General features: G+C 40.1%; 1 protein-coding gene across 4 annotated transcripts in view; it reads right to left on the reverse strand.

The window, feature by feature from the left end:
* NIPAL3 (NIPA like domain containing 3) overlaps positions 1-22,923 on the reverse strand; it is a 114,468-nt gene that overhangs the window by 54,046 nt on the left and 37,499 nt on the right. For 3 of the 4 annotated variants that reach the window (XM_037828164.1, XM_037828165.1, XM_037828166.1), the window contains one exon: positions 1,262-1,330. The exons of the other annotated variant lie outside the window; for it this stretch is intronic. In XM_037828164.1, the coding sequence (XP_037684092.1) occupies positions 1,262-1,330 (69 nt within the window). The remainder of the gene's footprint in view (positions 1-1,261; positions 1,331-22,923) is intronic. 4 annotated transcript variants of the gene reach the window in all.

Genomic DNA, 22,923 nt, shown 5'->3' on the forward strand with positions numbered 1-22,923 from the left:
CCAGACTGGCTGGGAACCCTCGGGCAGAGCTTCTCCCCCTAATGGCAGTTGCCAGGATTCCCTGCATTTGGGATGCCCACTCAGCTTCTGCTGGCAACATGTGGGTATCTGTGGACACCACCGTCCCCACGGTACATACTTGGTTCGAGCACAGCTAACATTCTTTCTTCTGGAAATGTGAGATTGGGAAATAGAAAATGAGGCAATAACTTGGAAAGGCTAGAGAGCTGTGTAGACTTAGAGGGCCAGGCCTGCTGCTTGGGGAGGACCACGATGGGCAGCAGAGAAGCAGATAAACAAGCAGAGATGCTGATGTGAAGACACAAAATTATGAAGCAGATAAGCAGCAAAGAGGCCATGTGCCTCAGAAACACACATACACAAACACACACACTTGTGAGCAAAGATGTATGAGATACAAATGCACGAGGTCCACACACGTGTTTACAGGGATTACAGGCCATGCAGCTGTGGAGGGGCGCTGGCCAGTGTGCAATGGGATTTTATCCTGTTAGCAGGTGTCAAGTCTTAGCGTGGGTTTCCCAGAAGCAGTGCCTGTGACAAGGACTTGGGAGCAGGGAGTTCATCTGGAATGTGATCCTAGGAAGCATAAGGAAGGGTTAGTGAAACAAGGGGGGAGGAGCCACTGAAGAGTGCGTTAATGAGGGAGTTACTATTGTGGCAACTGGGCCTCTGAGAAACCCTGTGAAACTCACCTTGGAATCATCCTACCCAAGGAGGGGCCCTGGGGCTTTTGTCCGTGACTCCCAACCCCACTGGCTGAAGGCTGTCCCCAGGGGCACTAGCAACTCTCCTTTTCCAGATGTCCCTGTGCCACCGGCATGCAGTGAAACTGAGTTTCTCTGGTGCCCTGGGGAGAAGCTCCTTGACCTGTCAGCTGCCCCAAACTACAGCTGCCTGCAACTGGGATGGGCCAAGGGGATTCGCCATGAGGTGTCAGCAGCATCTGCTGCGGGGCACCCCCAGAGGCTTTTACGTAAGGGAGAATGCTGGAATAGGAATTGGATTTTACACAAAGATAATCTGGGTAGCAGAGTGTGAGGCAAACAGGAGAGGACAGACCAGAGCCCTGGAGGCCAATTAGGAGGTGGCTGCAATAGCCCGAGGAGGAGAAGGTGGGCCTGATGAGAGGGTTGACAGGGATGGGGCAACGTCCCAGAGAGGAGGCAGCCGGCCCAGACAAGACACCTGACTTTTCTGCATTTTCTCTGCCCCAAACTGTGCTGGTGATGAAACTTACCTGGAGGTTGAGTGCAATGCTGACCACAAGGTGACCGAAAATCGCCAAGAGGGCACCGATCAGGTTTTCCTACAAGAAAATTCACAGGAGCAGACGTGAGTTGGGCCTGAGCCAAGGGGCCCCAGGATACACTTAAGTTCCAACTATTTGCTGCCCCAAAACAAAACAAGAAAAATAAAAACCACACCCCAGACCCTCTACTGGAATTTTCCTTCCTGAGGTGAATTTGGCTGCCTCGCCGGTTTACAAAATGCTGCCCAGAACTGGGCACGTGTTCTGCAGCCCCAAAGCACTCCGGCAGCACCATCCTTTGGTCACCTGGTTACAATGACCTGACGAGGCCTAACTCTGCTCCACTACTCCCCGTCAGTTATGACTTGCCACCACCGTGTGCAGAAAAGCAGCATTCAGAAATCGGAATTTGTAAGAGAAACACAGGCAGGGATGCCATTTGCCGTCTTATCAATGGATACTTCATGCTCTTATGAATGAGTCTCAATGAGCCTCCTTTACAGCATTTAAAATTACTTAATTTATAAAAACTTAATTTACATCACCTTAAGAGTAAGATTCAGATTCCCTGGTAAGGCATTTTTTAAAACTTTATAGAACAATTACCAAACACATATTCATTGTCGAAATAATTAGGGAATATAGATAAACAGAAAGAACAATAACAACAACAACCAAAGAAAAACACCTGTAATTCTATAACCCAGAGATGAGTAACACATTTTCATTCTTATTCTTGTAAACTTTTTCTCTATAAATTTAGATATCAATGGAAATGTTTATTTTTCAAAAATAGGATTACAATCTATTTTATAAGTTGTTGTTTTACTTAATGTATTGTGAACCCCTCTCAGGCAGATCTATTTAATCTTTTTAAATAAATTAAAATAATTCCTCATATGGGTATGCCCTATTATATATAATTACTTTTGTTATTGGATATTTAGGTTGTTCTCTTATTTTTAAAAAACACTGTGACTGAATATCCTGGTACACACATCTTTGTGCATATTTGTATGGATTATTTGATTGGGATAAGTTCTTAGAAGTGGGATTGTTGGGTCAAAGTGTATTTGCCTTAGCAGTTAAACCACTCTACATGATGTCCCCCAACACACCCTCCAGCATATTCTACCACTGATCACTCAAGGAATGTACTATTTTAGCAAATTCTACCACTGATCACTCAAGGAATGTACTATTTTAGCAAAACGATAAACCTCCCTTTCTGTGACAAGTCTTTTCCAACCCCTCCTCTGCTCCAGGGGATCCTTGTTCCTGACTGTCCTCCCTATGAAATCCTGCCCTTGCTTTAAGGCCTGGGCAGGCACAGTCCTTGCTCTTCTGGTTTCAATCCATCTGGGAAGACATAATTAGCAAGCAACCCCGGGTGGGCCACGGCCTCCTCCTCAGGACAGAAGGGTGGAGCCGGCAGTAAGGGATGAAGTCAACCCTTGCTGTCTCCCTCTTCCCTGTTCTGGAATGCATAGGCTCACAGAGCCCAGGGGAGCATTCCCTGAGAAGGGGCAGTTGGCTGTGGGATAGGGAGGCCTCCCTGACTGAAACCGCCACGGCTGTCCTGGCTTCTCCCCCAGCAAGACACAGCATTGCAGTAGAAAGACCCTGAGCTAGGAGCCAGGAAACCTGTTCTAGTCCCAGCTCTGCTGCCACTTCACTGTGTGACCCGAGACAAGTCCCTCTCCCTTCTCAAGCTTGTGTGTCCTCGTCTGAAAAATGAAGTGCTGGCCAAGATGACCACTAAGGGCCCCTGTGGTCCTGACCCAAGTCTCTGGTCAGTGCTGAGCTGCCAACAGTAACTAAGTGAATAACTGGGCCTGACCAGAAAGTAACTCTGACTCTCCTCACATGAAACAGTTAATTAATGGGGAGGTTATTGGAGTGTCTCATGGGACCCAAGGCTTCCTCTCCCCAGGCCAAACTCTCCCCCCAACCTCCCCCGAAGCCCTTACTCCGTCGTCCTCTTCCATGAAGCCATCCCAATCCAGTACTGCTCTCACAGCCTGGCTGCACTTGCTCAGTCCTTCATCTCTGCTGTTGTTTCACGTGGTTTGGTCTCTTCTCCTCAGCTAGACAGAATTAAGCCATCTGAGGGCAGAAACTATATCTTTCTTATAGGACCATAAACTCTAAGGGCTTAAAGGGTCACAAGAGATCAAAAAGGCCATGCTTTCCCAAAGTGGGTTCCCATAGATACTGTTAGTGGGGTTCTGAGGCAAGGAGCATCACATGGTTAAAAGTGTCTGGGAAGCACTGCATTACTGGCCCACTGCTTGGAGGCCCTCAGTGCACATGGGCATGTCAGAAGCTCTCCGAGGCAGTTTTTCCTTGTCTAACTCAAGTTTCCCAAACTTATGTAGGCCCAGAACTCTTAATTTGGAATCCACTCATTGGTAGCTGTAGTAGACTTCCATGATTCTCACCCACTTGACATCATTTTCATTACTTTCCTTTTCCTCTGGTAATACAACCCTGATTTTGCTTTAGAGAACCTCCCACATTATGACACCCCATTGGACATAGTCTTGTTGGGATTGCCATTCAAAGTGTCCTTTCCTCCTCTGGGCAACAATGAGCCTATGATCCAAGCTTGATCCAAGCCAGACAGATCAGAAACTCTCTCTGGGATCCAAATCCTGGACCGAGAATCATGGCTAAAAAAGACTGGGGCTCACTCCTGCCAAAGGCAAGGCCTGGACAAGTCATTAGTTCCTGCTCCTCAGAACCCTGGAGTCACTCTGGTTATTGTCCTTTTTGAAGCCTGCTTCTCTAGCTCTTTCTTTGATTCTGGGAGCTCCTCAGTCCTATAATGCATTCCTTTTTTTTTTTTTTTGCTTAATAGCTGGTTTCTGTTACTTGCAACAAAAGAGCCTAACACAGTCAACACTTCATGACCATAGTTTCGGAATATGTTTATTAGTTGCATTCCTTGTAACATGAATGTTTTTTTTGTTTTTGTATGTTTGTTTTTCCTTTCTTAGAGGGGATGGATTTTATAGACAAAAAAAGGCAATCTGCATTTACTCTTTTTTAAAAATATATGTGTTATTAAAGTAACAAATTTATTTATCTACATTTTTGAAACAAAACATTACCAAGGAACTAAGTAATTCTTATAAACCAAACTATATTTATGAATATGATGAATCTTAAGTTCTCTTAAATATTCTAATGTTTACATACAATAAAATTCTCTTAACTTTCAATTTAAAAACCCAATTACAGGACTTCATCAACATGGCGATGTAAACAGCTACTGACAACGCCTCTCCAGAGATTCAATGAAAAAAACCATCCCAGACCAGCCAGTCCTCTCCCGTCCCCCTCACTCAGTTTCTGAGGCACAGAATCAGCAGATGGAACTCCTCCCACCAGGGACACAGATTTTAAAATCTCTCACAGCAGTCAGACATACCCTTACTGGTTGAAGACCCAGGGGACAGGGGAGGACATATCAAGGCCCAAATCAGTAAGGGACAAAGAGACTGAAATAATGTGCACAGAGACTGCATTTCCAGCCCTGGGTCTGAAAACCCTTCCCTCCCCCAAAGGAAGCAGCAGCCAGTGGCATTTCTTTGCCCTGGGGACAGCTGGAGTACTGGGTCAGCTGAGAGAGTACTCTGCCATAAGTGTAGTCCCAAACTAAGCCAGATTTTGGCTGGCAAAATGAGGGCACAGAAATCCCGCAGTTTCAGTTCACCTGTGTAGATGCAGCTTGCGCCCAGAGGCAAAGCAGCCTCTGAGGATGATTATGTTACCGAACAGCACCATCTTCTGGACAGTCCAGAAAGTGCAAGGGAATAGAAACAAAAAGATGTTTCAGACCTTTTATTAGGACCACAGGAGCTGGTCTACGTGCCCTACACAGAAACCCAGCCTGGTGTTGGCTGAGAAATACGGACAACCCAACTGTCAAAGCAGGGCTCTAAAACAAACCCAGGTCTTGCTGAATGGTGGAAAACAGAGCACCACTGTAATCCAGCATATCTATATTACCACACACAGTGAACTTGGTGGGGTGCCCAGTGCCTACCTCCCATCCCTGTGGCAGGCCATGGTGGGTGCCTGATTTGGGGGGAAGACTGGGAGTCAGAGCCAATCTGAAAACTGGCCAGCAAGAAAAACAAATAAATACAGAGATCAAAGAAAAAAACAACAAGAAACCCAAGGCAAATGATAGAAAACAGCATCCAGAATAAACTAATCAAGAAAATCAGATGCCTAGACAGCAAAAAATCATGAGCCACACCAGGAAACATGAAGATATGGCCCAGTCAAAGGAAAAAACTAACACTTCAACTGAGATTCAGAGTTGAAACAACTCATTAAAGATGTTCAAACAAATCTGCTAAATCAAATCAACAAGTTGAAATAAAATGTGACAAAAAAGATAAAGGATATAAAGAAGACACTGGGTGACTAAAAGGAAGAACTTGTAAGCTTGAAAAAAAAAATGGCAAAACTTATGGGAATGAAAGGCACAACAGAAGAGATGAAAAACACAATGGAGACATACAACAGCAGACTCGGGGAGGCAGAAGAAAGGATTAGTGAACTAGAGGACAGAACATCTGAAATCCTACACACAAAAGAATAGATAGAGAAAAGAATGGAAAATTATGAGCAGGGGCTCAGGGAACTGAATGACAACATGAAGCACACAAATATATGTGTTATAGGTGTCCCAGAGGAGAAGAGAAGGGAAAAGGGGCAGAAAGAATAATGGATATAATCAATGAATATTTCTGAACTTTCATGAAAGACATAAAATTACAGGTCCAAGAAGCGCAGCATACCCCAAACAGAATTGATCCAAAAAAGACCTACTCCAAGACACTTACTAATCAGATTGTTAAATGACAAAGACAGAATTCTGAAAGCAGCAAGAGAAAAGCTATCCATCACATACAAGGGAAGCTCAATAAGACTAAGTGCGGATTTCTCAGTGGAAACCATGGAGGTGAGAAGGCAATGGTATGATATACTCAAGACACTAAAAGAGAAAAACTGCCAACCAAGAGTCCTATATACGGCAAAACTATCCTTCAGAAATGAGGGAGAGTTTAAAATATTTACAGATAAACAGACACTGAAAGAGTCTGTAAACAAGAGACCCCCTCTACAGGAAATACTAAAGAGCATAGAAATGAAGATACTGGGAGATAGAAAGAGGGTAGAGATTGGGCATTTGATGCTAAAGGAGTACAGAATGTTCAACAGCATTGATTGTATAGATCCAGAAACGGATAGCACAATATTGGGAAATGGTAGCACAATATTGTAAGTACACTGAACAAAAATGACTGTGAATATGGTTGAAAGAGGAAGGTTAGGGGCATGTAGGACACCAGAAGGAAAGACGAAAGAGAAAGACTGGGATTGTATAATTCAGTGAAACCTAGAGTGGTCAATGATTGTGATTAAATGTACAAATTAATAATGGTTTTACATAAGGGAGAACAAATGAACGTCAAATTTTCAAGGTGTTAAAAATGGGATGGTATTGGGGAAAAAATACAATCCATGCAAACTAGGGTCTGTAGTTAGTAACACTGTAATATGATTCCATTAATTGTAACAAAGGCAATATACCTGTGCAGTTAAGATGTATTATGTCCCCTCAAATGCCATGCTCTTTGATGTAATCTTGTGGGGGCATATATATTAGTGTTGATTAGGTTGTAACCTATTGATTGTTTCCATAGAGATGTAACTCAATCAACTGCAGGGAAGAGCTTTGACTGAATAATTTCCAAGGAGGTATTACCCCACCCATTCAGGGTGGGTATTATTAAAACACTGGAGTTCTATAAAATAGCACACAAACAGAACGACCCTAGAACTGCTGCAGCCGAGACAGACATTTTGAAGATGGCTGCTGAAAGCTGACACTGACATTTTGGAGAACACCATTTTGAAATGCAACCTGGGAGCAGGCAGATGCCAGCCATGTGCCTTCCCAACTAACAGAGGTTTTCCAGATGCCAATGGCCTTTCTCCAGTGAAGGTACCCTATTATTGATGCCTTACCTTGGACACTTTATGGCCTTAAAGATTGTAACTTAGAACCAAATAAACCCCCTTTATAAAAGCCAATTTGTTCTTTTATTGTATATTTTTTTATTTTTTTTTTATTTTTCATACAGTTGATTTAAAAAAAAAAAGTTAAAAAAAAAAACAAGGAAAAAAATATGCAGAGCCCCCTTGAGGAGCTGGTGGAGAATGCAGGGGTGTTGGCCTGCCCTACCTCAATGGTTGCTAACATGCCCACAGACATAGGGGACTAGTGGTTTCATGGGCTGAGACCTCTACCACAGGATTTGCCCTTGGGAAGACGGTTGCTGCAAAGGAGAGGCTAGGCCTCCCTATAATTGTGCCTAAGAGCCTCCTCCCGAATGCCTCTTTGTTGCTCAGATGTGGCCCTCTCTCTCTAGCTAAGCCAACTTGAAAGGTGAAATCACTGCCCTCCCCACTACGTGGGATCAGACACCCAGGGGAGTGAATCTCCCTGGCAACGTGGAATATGACTCCCGGGGAGGAATGTAGACCCGGCGTCGTGGGACGGAGAACATCTTCTTGACCAAAAGGGGGATGTGAAAGGAAATGAAATAAGCTTCAGTGGCAGAGAGATTCCAAAAGGAGCCGAGAGGTCACTCTGGTGGGCACTCTTACGCACAATATAGACAACCCTTTTTAGGTTCTAAAGAATTGGGGTAGCTGGTGGTGGATACCTGAAACTATCAAACTACAACCCAGAACCCATGAATCTCGAAGACAATTGTATAAAAATGTAGCTTATGAGGGGTGACAATGGGATTGGGAAAGCCATAAGGACCACACTCCACTTTGTCTAGTTTATGGATGGATGAGTAGAAAAATAGGGGGAGGAAACAAACAAACAAACAGACAAAGGTACCCAGTGTTCTTTTTTACTTCAATTGCTCTTTTTCACTCTAATTATTATTATTGTTATTTTTGTGTGTGTGCTAATGAAGGTGTCAGGGATTGATTTAGGTGATGAATGTACAACTATGTAATGGTACTGTGAACAATCGAATGTACGATTTGTTTTGTATGACTGCGTGGTATGTGAATATATCTCAATAAAATAAAGATAAAAAAAAAGCTAATAGCGTCAGGAAACCTTGTAGGTCTCTGAGTAGTGACTATGAATTTAATCTCTTATCAGAAACAGCTTTGGATTACATGTCTGATTCCTTTTGTAATTTACTTCTTTTGTGCACATGGATAATGGCATTGATATAAGAAAAAAAAAGGATCTAATTGAAAAAAAAAAAAGCCAATCTGTTCTTTTATTGTATGTTTTTTTAATTTTTTTTTTATTTTTCATACAGTTGATTTAAAAAAAAAAGTTAAAAAAAAAACAAGGAAAAAAATATGCAGAGAGCCCTTGAGGAGCTGGTGGAGAATGCAGGGGTGTTGGCCTGCCCTACCTCAATGGTTGCTAACATGCCCACAGACATAGGGGACTAGTGGTTTCATGGGCTGAGACCTCTACCACAGGATTTGCCCTTGGGAAGACTGTTGCTGCAAAGGAGAGGCTAGGCCTCCCTATAATTGTGCCTAAGAGCCTCCTCCTGAATGCCTCTTTGTTGCTCAGATGTGGCCCTCTCTCTCTAGCTAAGCCAACTTGAAAGATGAAATCACTGTCCTCCCCACTACGTGGGATCAGACACCCAGGGGAGTGAGTCTCCCTGGCAACGTGGAATATGACTCCCGGGGAGGAATGTAGACCCGGCGTCGTGGGATGGAGAACATCTTCTTGACCAAAAGGGGGATGTGAAAGGAAATGAAATAAGCTTCAGTGGCAGAGAGATTCCAAAAGAAGCCGAGAGGTCACTCTGGTGGGCACTCTTACGCACAATATAGACAACCCTTTTTAGGTTCTAATGAATTGGGGCAGCTGGTGGTGGATACCAGAAACTATCAAACTACAACCCAGAACCCATGAATCTTAAAGACAACTGTATAAAAATGTAGCTTTTGAGGGGTGACAATGGGATTGGGAAAGCCATAAGGACCACACTCCCCTTTGACTAGTTTATGGATGGATGAGTAGAAAAATGGGGGAAGGAAACAAACAAACAAACAGACAAAGGTACCCAGTGTTCTTTTTTACTTTAATGGCTCTTTTTCACTCTAATTATTATTCTTGTTATTTTTGTGTGTGTGGTAATGAAGGTGTCAGGGATTGATTTTGGTGATGAATGTGCAACTATGTAATGGTACTGCGAACAACCGAATGTACGATTTGTTTTGTATGACTGCATGGTATGTGAATATATCTCAATAAAATGAATATTAAAAAAATAAAGGAAAGGGAATGGATCATTAGAAAACAAAAAAAAGCCAATCCATTTTTGATATTTTGTAAAACAGCAGCATTAGCAAACTGGAAGAATACCAAAGCCAAACATCTATAAGAGGGAGATATAAGGGAGGGGTATGGGACTCTTGGCGTTGGTATCGTTGTCTGACTTTTTTTTTTTTTTTTGTATTTTATTTTTTCTTTTGTTGCTTTTTGTCATTTTTTTCTTTCTTTTTTTTCTCCTTTTTTCTTTTTTCACCTCTTCCTCTTTCTTTGTGGAAGAAATGGAAATGTCCTCATAGTAGTGATGAATACATAACTATGTGATTATACAGGGAATAGTTGATTGTTTACTTAGGATGGAATACATGGTGTGTGAATAAAACCATCTAAAAAGTAAACAGAGGGATACAAGTGCTGGAGAAAATGTGGAGAAAGAGATATGCCTAATCACCATTGGTGGGGAAGTAAAATGGTGCAGCCTAGGAGAACCTAAGAGTAAGAGAGTAGGGTAAAAAAACACCACTGGGAAAAATACTAGATAAAAGCCAGAAAGTGACCCAGAATACCAGTTCCAGCGATGCACCAGCTGGACAAGGTCTGCTAAATCCACAGGGACTGTACACTTGGTGAAACCGGGAGTTTGCATTCTGAAATGAGTGAGTAAGCCGCTGAATATCCGGCAGCCATGCTGCAGTGTGGGGAAACCAAGGGTTGGCATTCGGAGGCAGACTAGTTCTTTTTTAAAAAACCCAAAAGTGGCTACAGATATGGCAGCGAGAACTGCACAGTGAAGCACGGCAGGAAAGGGCTGTGCGAACACCTCAATATCTGGTGTGGAAGATAGCCTTTTGTGCACCTGCTGCTAATTGTCTCGGAGCGAGGAAGGCAGAGGTTAGCCAAAAGGGGAAAAAAACCACGCCCCTTGCAGCTATCTTCCCGGTGGGCTGGGAACACTCCTGCCCTGCACCGGCGCCTCAGCCCAGATCTGCACCAAAAAACCCAATGTGACAGGAAGTGTTTCCAGGAACACACATACACACCACAATATCGGGCATGGACAATAGCCTTTCGTGCACCCGCAGCTAATTGTCCCAGAGCTGGGAAGGCAGAGCTGTGCAAAAAGGGGGAAATTAACACACCCCATTCAGCCATCCTTTCAGCAGGCTGGGTATGCCGCTACATGGCCCGGCAGCCCAGAACTTCCCTTGAGGGACAGTGTGCACTTGTGACGTAGCACAACCTTCCCTCAGCAGAGGCCCTAGAAGGGCATGGCTTGGAAGAGGGACCCACTCGGAAATCCCAGGGACCATATGCCAATACCAAAGACTTGTGGATCAGCGGCAGAGACAATCTGTGGTGAGACTGAAATGAAGGTTTAGGCTCTTGCAACAGCCTTAAATCTCCAGGAACACCTGGGAGATTTGATTGTTAAAGCTGCCCCCACTCCCTAACCGCTCAGACACACATCCCACGTTCAGGGGAGACAGCACCAACAACATACCCAAGCTTAGTGCACTAAATGGACCCCACAAGAATCAGACCCTCACACACCACAAAGACAAAGTTGGGGAGAACCGACTTGAGGGGAATAGGTGACTCACAGATGCCATCTGCTGGTTAGTTAGAGAAAGTAAGTGTACACCACCAAGCTGTAGATTTGACAAATTAGAGATTTTGTCTTTGAATAATCCTACATATCCTAAAAGAACCCTATCAAGTAAAGCAAATGCCAAGAGGCCAAAAACAACAGAAAATTTTAAAGCATATGATAAAACCAGATGATATGGATAACCCAAACCCAAATACCCAAATCAAAAGATCAGAGGAGACACAGTACTTGGAGCAATTAATCAAAGAACTAAAGACAAACAACGAGAGCATGGCACAGGATATAAAGGGCATGAAGAAGACCCTAGAAGAGCATAAAGAAGACATTGCAAGAGTAAATAAAAAATAGATGACCTTAGGGAAATAAAAGAAACTGCTGACCAAATTAAAAAGATTCTGGATACTCACAGTACAGGACTAGTGGAAACTGAACAACAAATCAGCGACCTTGAGGACCACAGAACGGAAAATGAAAGAACAAAAGAAAGAATAGGGAAAAAAAATCGAAAAAATCGAAATGGACCTCAGGGATATGATAGATAAAATAAAATGTCCAAATATAAGACTCAAATTTCTCCTTCAAATTTGAGGGAGAGCTTAAATTTTTCACAGACAAACAAATGCTAAGAGATTTTGCTAATAAAAGTCCTGCCCTACTTCAGATACTAAAGGGAGCCCTACCAACAGAGAAACAAAGAAAGGAAAGAGAGATCTGGAGAAAGGTTCAGTACTAAAGAGATTCAATATTGGTTCATTAAAGGACATTAAGAGAGAGAGGGAAAAAATGTATCTGACAAACATAAACCAAAGGATAGGATGGCTGATTCAAGAAATGCCTTCACAGTAATAACATTGAATGTAAATGGATTAAACTCCCCAGTTAAAAGATATAGATTGGCAGAACGGATAAAAACAAATGAACCATCAATATGTTGCACACAAGAGACTCATCTTAGACACAGGGACACAAAGAAAGTGAAAGTGAAAGCATGGAAAAAATATTTCATGCAAGGTACAGCCAAAAGAAAGCAGGAGTAGCAATATTAATCTCAGATAAAATAGACTTTAAATGCAAGGATTTTATGAGAGACAAAGAAGGCCACTATGTACTAATAAAAGAGGCAATTCTACAAGAAGAAATAACAATCATAAATGTTTATATACCCAATCATGGTGCAACAAAATACAGGAGACAAACACTGGCAGAACTAAAGGATGCAATGGAGGTTTCCACAATAATTGTGGGAGACTTCAACACATCACTCTCTCCTATAGACAGATCAACCAGACAGAAGACCAATAAGGAAATTGAAAACCTAAACAATCTGATAAATGAATTTGATTTAACAGACATATATAGAACATCACATCCCAAATCACCAGGATACACATTCTTCTCTAGTGATCACGGAACTTTCTCCAGAATTGACCATATGCCGGGACATAAAACAAGCCTCAATAAATTAAAAAAAAATTGAAATTATTCAAAGTACATTCTCTGACCACAATGGAATACAATTGGAAGTCAGTAACCATCAGAGACTTAGAAAATTCACAAACACCTGGAGGTTAAACAACACACTCCTAAAATAAATGGTTTATAATGTAGAATATAGGGGAACTAGCGACAGAGAGCAATTAATGAAGGGGGAATGATAACCCAATAAGAATAGATAAGCTATCATGGGTAAATTTAATGTTCTGGGAATGCCCAGGAATGACTATGGTTTGTTAATTTCTGATGGGTATGGTAGGAACAAGTTCACAGAAATGTTGTTATATTAGGTTACTTTCTTGGGGTAGAGTAGGAACATGTTGGAAGTAAAGTAGTTATTTTAGGTTAGTTATCTTTTTCTTACTCCCTTGTTACGGTTTGTTTGAAATTTTGTATACCTTTTTCTTTAAAAAAATTTTTTTTGATATAGTTAATTTTAAAAAAAAGTTAATTAAGAGTTAATGACAATCAATGCAATATATGATACTGGAGTGGATCTAAGAATGGAGGACAAAAGCTCAAAGGGGGCATAAGGAAAAAGTGGAATATAGAATTTAAGCTTTATATCCCTATTAATTTTCTTGAATTAACTGAGTTAAGTTAATGACATAAGTGACTATCCTTGTTCTTAGGAAATGTACATGGAAGTGTTATGAGTTCAATGAGTATGATACAAGCAACCTGCTCTCAAATGTTCAGAAGATGATAAATGAGTAGATAGATAATTGATAGAAAGATAACAGATATAGTTGAAAGAAAGAGAGGGGGAGGGAGGGAGAGAGGAAGGAAGGAAGGAAGGAAGGAAGGAAGGAAGGAAAGACAAAGAAAGGTACTGCAAAGGTAGCAAAATGTAAAATTGGTAGATACAGATATTTGGGGGTGGGGGGTGTTGGAGTTCTCTGTATGGGGTTTGTATTGTATTTGCAACTGTCCTATATGTTTGAAATTATTTCAAAATAAAAATTTAAAAAAAAATGGTGCAGCCTATCCAGACGGCAGTGTGGTGGTTCCACGGGAAGCTAAGCATGGGATTTACCAGGTGGTCCTGCAACCCTGTTACTGGGTATATACTTGGAAGAACTGAAGAGAGGGACACGAATGGACATTTTCCCAGTGGGGTTTATGGTGCCAGTATTCATGATTCATGTGGTGGAAGTGCCTAAGGGTACATCGACTGTTGTATAAAACGGTAAACTGCTGGATATACATACAATGGAATACTGAGCTGCTACAAGAAGCAATAAAGTTGTGAGGTGAATGGACATTGAGGGCAATATGTTGGGTGAAATAAACCAGAAATGAAAATAAAAACATTATAATGCTTCACTAATATGGGCTAACTATAATGTGCAAACTCTGAGAACTAAATCTGAGAGCATAGGTTATCAGCGGAAGGCTTATTGTAAAGGTTCTTAGATTGTAAACTCTTACAGCAGTTACATCTATCCCTGAGTTGTAATGGTTATTTCTAAATTTTGAGATGCTGAGCTCTTTGTGTATAATCTGGCTGGTTCCTGGAACTTTGGGTATCTGTATGACATCTGAGTCTCAGAGCCAGAGTCTGGCTGCTATGAATGTCAGCATTACCCCACACAGCAAATGTTACAGTCTGAAAAAGAGATCAGACATTCAATTAGAGATATGGACTTGGTTATGACTAAGGTAAATCAGGGTAAAGGATGATATTGATGGTGTTTTAAAACTTCAACTTCTGTGTGAGACCAAAGGAAGAGATGTTTGTTAGGTGCAAAATCTGTATTTTTTGTAACACAGTATATAGTTTAACTTGTATAGTTTAGTCAAGCACCATAATTACATGGAACTTTGAAGTAGGGAGTGAAATCTGGTTGGTTTGTACAGGTTAGTGCGAAGCCCCAATACATCCCAGAGTAATTTTGGCAGAGAATAAAAATGTATTTGGAAAGCTCCCTAGAGGAACTGGGGGAAAATGTTGAAATTATTAAACTTTCCCATTTGGGAAATGAATGATATTCTCACAAGCATTGGGGACTACCAATTTAGAAGGTCAAGCCCTCAATCTTGGGGCTGCAAAGGAGAGGCAAGCTTACTTAAAATTGTGCTTAAGAGTCACCCCCAGAGAACTTCTTTTGTTACTCAGATGTGGCCTTTCTCTCCAAGCAAACTCTGCAGGTAAACCCACTGCCCTCACCCCTACCTGGGACATGACTCCCAGGGATGTAAATTTTCCTGGCAACATGGGACATGATTTGTGGGGATGACCCTGGACCTGACAACGTGGGATTGAGAAACCCTTCTTGGACCAAAAGGGGGAAGAGAAATGAAAAAAATAAAGTTTCAGTGGCTGAGAGATTTGAAATAGAGTTGAGAGGTCATTCTGGAGGTTATTCTTTTGCATTATATGGATATCCCTTTTTAGTTTTTAGTGCACTGGAATAGCTGGAAGAAAATACCTGAAACTGTTGAACTACAACCCAGTAGCCTTCATTCTTGAAGATGACTGTGTAACTATATAGCTTATACTGTGTAACTGTGATTGTGAAAACCTTGGGGCTCCCACTCACTTTCTCCTGGATAGATAAGTAAAAAAAATGAAGACAAAAAGTAAATGAATAATAGGGAGGGATGGGGGTATGGGATGTTTTGGGTGTTCTTTTTTACTTTAATTTTTATTCTTATTCTTTTTTGTGTATGGTAATGAAAATGTTCAAAAACTGATTGTGGTGATGAATGCACAACTATATAATGGTACTGTGAACAATTGATTGTCAACTGGGGATGACAGTATGATTTGTGAATATATCTCAATAAAACTGAATTTAAAAAAATATATAGACATTCCATTTCTGGGATGCCCTTAAGCAGACTCCCTGCCTATCTGCTTGAGGCCCACACCACAGCCTCAGGGCAGGCTGTCTCCAGTGCACACCAAAAACCACTGCACTGATTGGTTGACCAGTTCTCCACCGGGTCTGGATTCCATCCAGTGCACAGGAGAAGTTCAAGGAAGACTGGCTTGACAGCGCCACCTGCTGGTAGTATAGGGAAACTGCACCCCAGCAAGCTGTACATCAAGAGTTCCACCTGCTGGTAGGATTGGGAAACTGCACCCCATCAAGCTGTAGTTTACCAAATTATATATAAATGCTCAAATAATCCTTTATTTCCCCCAAATAACCTTATCAAGACAAGAAAATACCCTGCAGCCAACAGAAAATTACAAAGCACTTGAAGAATTTAGAAGATATGGACAAGTCAACCAAACAAATTAAAAAGCCAGCAGAGACACAAGTTTGGAGCAATTAATTAAAGAAGTACAAACAGATCTCCAAAACAACTTCAAAGAGATAGCTAAAAACATAAAGGAAATCAAGAAGACTCTAGAAGAGCATAAATAAGAACTGAACGAGTAAATAAAAAAATAGCATACCTTATGGAAATAAAAGACACTGTGGATCAAATTAAAAATATACTAGAGACACACAGTATCAGATCTGAAGAGACAGAAGTAAGGACAAGTGAACTTGAGGACAGAGTAATTGAATGCAAGCACACAAAAGAACAAATGGGGAAAAAATTTAAAAATTTGAAATGACTCTGAGAGAAATGATGGACAACATGAAGTGAACACATATAAGAATCATTGGTGTCCCAGAAGGAGAAGAGAAGGGTAAAGGTCTAGGAACAGTATTTCAGACATAGTTGGGAAAAACTTCCTAACCTTTCTAAATGATATAAATATGCAAATGAAAGATGCCCAATGAACCCCAAATGGAATAAATCCATATAAACCTACTCCGAGAAATACTGATTAGACTGTTAAATGCTGAAGAGAAGGAGAAACTTCTGAAAGCAGCAAGAGAGAAGCAATTCACCGCATACAAGGGAAAAAATATAAGACTAAGTATTACTACTCAGTGGGTAGCATGGAGGCAAGAAGATAGTGGGATGACATATTTAAGATTCTGAAAGAGAAAAATTGCTAGCTAAGAATTCTTTATCCAGCAAAGCTCTTCTTCAAAACTGAGGGAGAGTTTAAAATTTTCACAGAAAAACAAATGCTGAAAGAATTTGTTAACAAGCGAACTGCACTGCAAGAAATACTGAAGGGAGCTCTACCATCTGAGACAAAAAGAAAGGAGAGAAAGATCTGGAGAAGAGCACAGAACTGAAGAGTATTAGTGAGGGTAACTTAAAGGAAAAAAAGAGAGAGAAAGGAAAAAATGTAATAGATCTAACATCTAAAAACCAAAGGATAAGATGGCTGATTCAAGAATTCCCTTCACAATAATAACCTTGAATGTGAATGATTAAACACTCCAATTAAAAGAAACAGACTGGTAGTATGGATTAAAAAGAATGACCCATCGATATGCTATTTACAAGAGACTCATGTTAGACCCCATGACACAAAGAGACTAAAAGTGAAAGGTTGGAAAAAAATATTTTATGCAAAATGCAACCAAAAGAAAGCTGGGGTAGCTATACTAATATTGGACAAAATAGACTTTAAATGCAAAGATGTCATAAGAGACAAAGAAGGACACTATATAATAATAAAAGGGACAATTTACAAAGATGAATTAACAATCATAAATCTTTATGCACCCAATCAAGGAGCATAATTTTCTCCTAAAATTGAAGAAAATGGAACACTACCTAATTCATTTTATGAAGCTAATATCACTTGATACCAAAACCAGATAAAGATAATACAGAAAAATACAGAAAGGGAAAACTATAGGTCAAACACAAAATACAAGAGACAAACATTGGCTAAACTGAAGGGAGCAATAGACATGTCTACAATAATAATGGGAGACATCAATACACCACCCTCTCCTATAGATAGAACATCTAGACAAAGGACCAATAAGGAAATTGAGAACCTAAACAATATGATAAATGAATTAGACTTAACAGATATACACAGACAGCTACATCCCAAAGTACCAGGATGTACAGTCTGCTCTAGTGCCCATGGAACATTCTCCAGAACAGATCATATGCTAGGGCACAAAACAAGTCTTAATAAATTTACAAAGACTGAAATTATTCAAAGCACATTCTCTGACCATAATGGAATGCAACTAGAAATCAACAGTCACCCAAGAACCAGATCTTTCACAAATACATGGAGATTAAACAACACACTCCTCAACAACCAGTGGGTCAAAGAAGAAATTGTAAGAGAAACTGGTAAATATCTAGAGACAAATGAAAATGAGAACACAACATAGCAAAGCCTATGGGATGTAGTGAAGGTGGTGCTGAAAGGGAAGTTTATAAGCTCTAAATGCATATATCAAAAAACAAGAAAGAACTTAAACCAAAGATCTAACTGAACAACTGAAGAGGCTGGAGAATTATCAGCAAACTAATCCTAAGGCAAAATAGAAGAAAAATAGCAAAGATTAAAGCAGAAATAAATGAGCTGGAGAATAAAAACAAAACAACAACAAAAAACAAACAAAAAAAAAAACCAATAAAGAGAACAAATAAAACCAAAAGTTTGTTCTTTGAGAAGATAAACAAGACCCTTAGTTAGACTGACAAAGTAAAAAAGAGAGAAGACCCAAATAAACAGAATCAGAAATGAGAAGGGGATAATTTCGACGGACCACAAAGAAACAAAAAAAATCTTAAGAGGATATTATGAACAACTGTATGCCAACAAGTAGACAATTTAGAGGAAATGGACAATTTCTTGGAAACAAATGAACAACCTAGACTGACCCAAGAAGAAATAGAAGACCTCAACAAACCAATCACAAACAGAGAGATCCAATCAGTCATCAAAAATCTACCTCCAAATAAAAGCCCAGGGCCAGATGGCTTCACAGGGGAATAAAATAGAACTGACACCATTCCTGCTCAAACTCTTTCAAAAAATTGAAGAAAATGGAACACTATACCTAATTCATTTTATGAAGCTAATATCACTCTGATACCAAAACCAGATAAAGATACTACAAAAAAGGAAAACTATAGGTCAATCTCTCTAATGAATATAGATGCAAAAATCCTAAACAAAATACTTGCAAATTGAATCCAAAGGCATGTTAAAAGAATTATACACCACAACCAAGTGGGGTTCATTCCTGGCATGCAAGGGTAGTTCAACATAAGAAAATTAATTAATATAATTCAACATATTAACAAATTGAAAGGGAAAAAAATCAAATGATCATCTCCATAGATGCTGAAAAAGCATTCGACAAAATTCAACATCCCTTTTTCATAAAAACACTTCAAAAGGTAGGAATTGAGGAAACCTTCTTCAGTATGACAAGAGGGCATATATGAACAACCCACAGCCCATAGTACTCAATGGTGAGACGCTGAAAGCCTTCCCCCTAAGATCGGGAATGAGACAAGGATGCCCACTGTCACCTCTCTTATTCAACATTGTGCTAGAAGTTCTAGCCAGAGCAATTTGCCAAGACAAAGATATAAAAAGTATCAAAATTGGAAAGGAAGAAGTAAAACTGTCATTATTTGCAGATGATATGATCTTATATTTGGAATATTCTGAGAATTTGACGACAAAGCTACTTGGGCTAATAAAAAAATTCAGCAGACAGGTGGGATACAAGATAATGCACATTAGTCAATAATGTTCCTATACACTAGTAATGACCTAACTGAAGAGGCAATAAAAAAAGAATTCCATTCACGATAGCAACTAAACAAATCAAATACCTAGGAATAAATTTAACCAAGGATGTAAAAGACCTCTACACAGGAAATTACAAAATTTTACTAAAAGAGATACAAAAGGATCTAAAGAGGTACAAAAATATTCCATGCTCATGGATAAGAAGACTAAAATTGTTAAGATGTCAATTCTACCCAAACTGATGTACAGATTCAATGCAATTCCAATCAAAATTCCAACAACCTACTTTGTAGACTTGGAAAAGTTAATTATCAAATTTATTTGGAAGGAAAAGGGCCCCCGATTACCAAAAACATCCTAAAAAAGAATGAAGTGGGAGGACTTACACTTCTAGAATTTGAAGCCTACTATAAAGCTACAGTGGTCAAAACAGCATGGTATAGGCATAAAGACAGACTTATTGATCAATGAAATTGAATTGAGAGTTTGAAAACAGACCCCCAGATATATGGTTGACTGAGTTTTGATAATGCCCCCAAATCTACAGAACTGGGACAGAAAAGTCCTTTCAACAAATGGGGCTGGGAGAACTGGATAGCCATAACCAAAAGAATGAAAGAAGACCCCAACCTCACACCCTATACAAAAATTAACTCAAAGTGCATCAAAGACTCAATATAAGAGACAGCACAATAAAATTCTTATAAGATAATATAGGGAAACATCTTAAGAACCTAGTAATAGGAGGTAGCTTCTTAGACCTTATATCCAGAGCCCAAGCAACAAAAGAAACAACAGATAAATGGGAACTTCTCAAAATCAAACACTTCTGCCTCAAAAAGCTTTGTCAAAAAGGCAGCCAACTCAATAGGAGAAACTATTTAGAAACCATATATCTGATAAGAGACTCACATCCTGAATATATAAAAAAATCCTACAACTCAGCAACAATAGTACAAACAGCCAATAATAAAATGGGCAAAAGATATGAAAAGGTATATTTCTGAAGAGGAAACACAAACGGCTAAAAAACACATGAAAAAAAACATTCATTTTCATTAGCTATTAGGAAAATGCAAATCAAAACCACAATGAGCTATCTCACACCAATAAGAATGGTCGCCATTAAACAAACAGGAAACAATAAATGCTGGAGAGGATGTGGAGAAATTGGACTCTTATTCATTGCTGGTGGGAATGTATAATGGTACAGCCACTGTGGAAGACAGTTTGGTGGTTTCTCAGAAAACTAGATACTGAATTACCCTACGATCCAGCAATTCCACTTCTCAGTATATACAGAGAAGATCTGAAAGCAGTAACACGAACAGACATTTATTGTACACCGATGTTCATAGCAGCATTGTTCACAGTTGCCAAGAGATGGAAACAATCCAAGTGCCCTTCAACAGACAAGCAGATAAACAAAATGTGGTATAAACATATGATGGAATACTATGTGGCAGTAAGAAGGAACGAGGTCCTGAAACGCATGCAACATGGATGAACCCTGAAGATATAATGCCGAATGAAATAAATCAGACACAAAAGGAGAAATATTGTACGTTACCACTTCTATGAACTCCCTAAACAATGTAAAATCAATGGCTTATAATGTAGAATATTGGAGACCTAGTGATAGACAGAAGCTAGTGAAGGCGGAATGATAATCTGATATGTTCAGATATATTAATGATGGTGAATTCAAAGGTATGGGAACAGATTGTGGTGATGATTGTTAATAGGATTATAAGGATCAGAGCTGTACTGAAGGTGAATAGGATTTAAACAAGTTGTTTAAAGGCATGTTTCCCACAGATCAGCACCACAAATATAGACAGGTGCTTGCATGATATACTTCTAAGGTATGACACTAGCACAGAGAGCTGAAAACAGAAGGGTATATGGGAAAAATCTACCTGTTGCATACCAGGGACTATAATAAATAGGAATACCTTACTGGTACTACACAAATACTAGGGACTAATAATTAAGAGCTGACCAGAGCTACGAGGAGTTTTGAGTCATGAGAATTGTCTAAAATTGAGAGTGATGAGGATTACATAACCAAATGATAATAATGTGAGATATGGATGGATTATCATGAACATGAGATATGCTATGCGAATTTGGGAACCCCCCTACTTTAAAAGTCAAGCCCTCGATTTTGAGGCTTGCTTGGGTGAAACTTATGGTTGTAAAGGGGAGGCCAACCCCACCTATAATTATGCCTAGGAGTCACCTCCAGAGAACCTCTTTTGTTGCTCAAATATGGACTTTCTCTCTGTAAGCCTTAATCTGCAAATAAATTCATCATCCTCCCCCTCGATGTGGGACAGGACACCCAGATGAATAAGTCTTCCTGGTGACAAGAAACACGGATTCCAGGAATGAGCCTGACTCTGGCTTCGAGGGGTTGAGAATGCCTTTTTGACCAAAAGGAGAAAAGAAAGCCAACAAAATAAGGTTTCAGTGGCTAAGAGAATTCAAAATAGAGTCAGGAGGCTCTCCTGGAGGGTACTCCTACGTAAGCTTCACCTAGATAGGCCAAATGACCACAGTATGATAAGCCCAAGTCAGCATTAGTCCCAAAAACCTTAAAGAATACCCAGATCCCTATCTGAGATGCTATAAAATGTGGGGAACCAAGCTTTTCATGTCACTTAGACCATGTCCGGCGCGGTGGCCTGGAACGCTGGGTCACAAGCCTGCATGGAACGCCATTGTAGGCACGCCCTGTAAAGATGTGTGTCTTGTGACTATGACAGCAGCGTTAACCATTGACCCCAGATTGTTCCTTCTTATCCGCAGCAGGATGTAAAGATTAATATCTGAGAGACCCTGAATGCTTTTGATCACGTAGCGTAGTCTAGCTTTGTGTAACAAATGAATAAATAACTGGAGCACAGGTGCATCAGCACCCACTTGGCACACGATGCAGTGGGTCCCCTGCTCCCTTAAATCTTAACTTTGTGTCTGTGTCTCATTTCAGCGTTGCCCTGTCAGCAACAATAAAAAGTTTCATTCACTAAGTTTATTCTTCAGAAACTTAAATCCTTCAGAGAACTTCTGTGCCAGATAAGTCCCAAAACCCAGAGGCAATAATCTCTTCAAGAACATAAACCAGATGTGTCCCCTTTTCTCATAAAGCCGACACCCCTTTTCAACATGAACAAGTTAGGGTGGTCACTGCCTAGACATCCCTGAAGATCAGGAAAGTGATTAAACTAGAGGAAGGGGTAGCAACAGACAAGATGGAATTTAACAAAGGGTTATGAACACCAAAACTCTGTATAGTTTTCTTTTTCTTAGTTGCTAGGGCATTAGAATAGCTAGAAGGGAAGAACTGAAGTGGTGGAGCTGTAACCCATAGCATCCTTTGAAATTTGTTTTATAGCTACTTGTTAAATTGTAATTTGAAAGCTATCACCTTTTTGTATATATATTTCATAATAAGGAAATAACTGAAACTGTGGAACTGTAACCCATATTCTTTGAAATTTGCTCCCTAACTACTTGTTAAATTGCACTTGGAAAGTTATCACTTCTATGTATATATGTTATATTCTACAGTAAAAACTATTATATATATATATATT

The sequence above is a fragment of the Choloepus didactylus genome, chromosome 2 (genome assembly GCF_015220235.1).
Source record: "Choloepus didactylus isolate mChoDid1 chromosome 2, mChoDid1.pri, whole genome shotgun sequence".
In the NCBI taxonomy this organism is placed as follows: domain Eukaryota; kingdom Metazoa; phylum Chordata; class Mammalia; order Pilosa; family Megalonychidae; genus Choloepus; species Choloepus didactylus.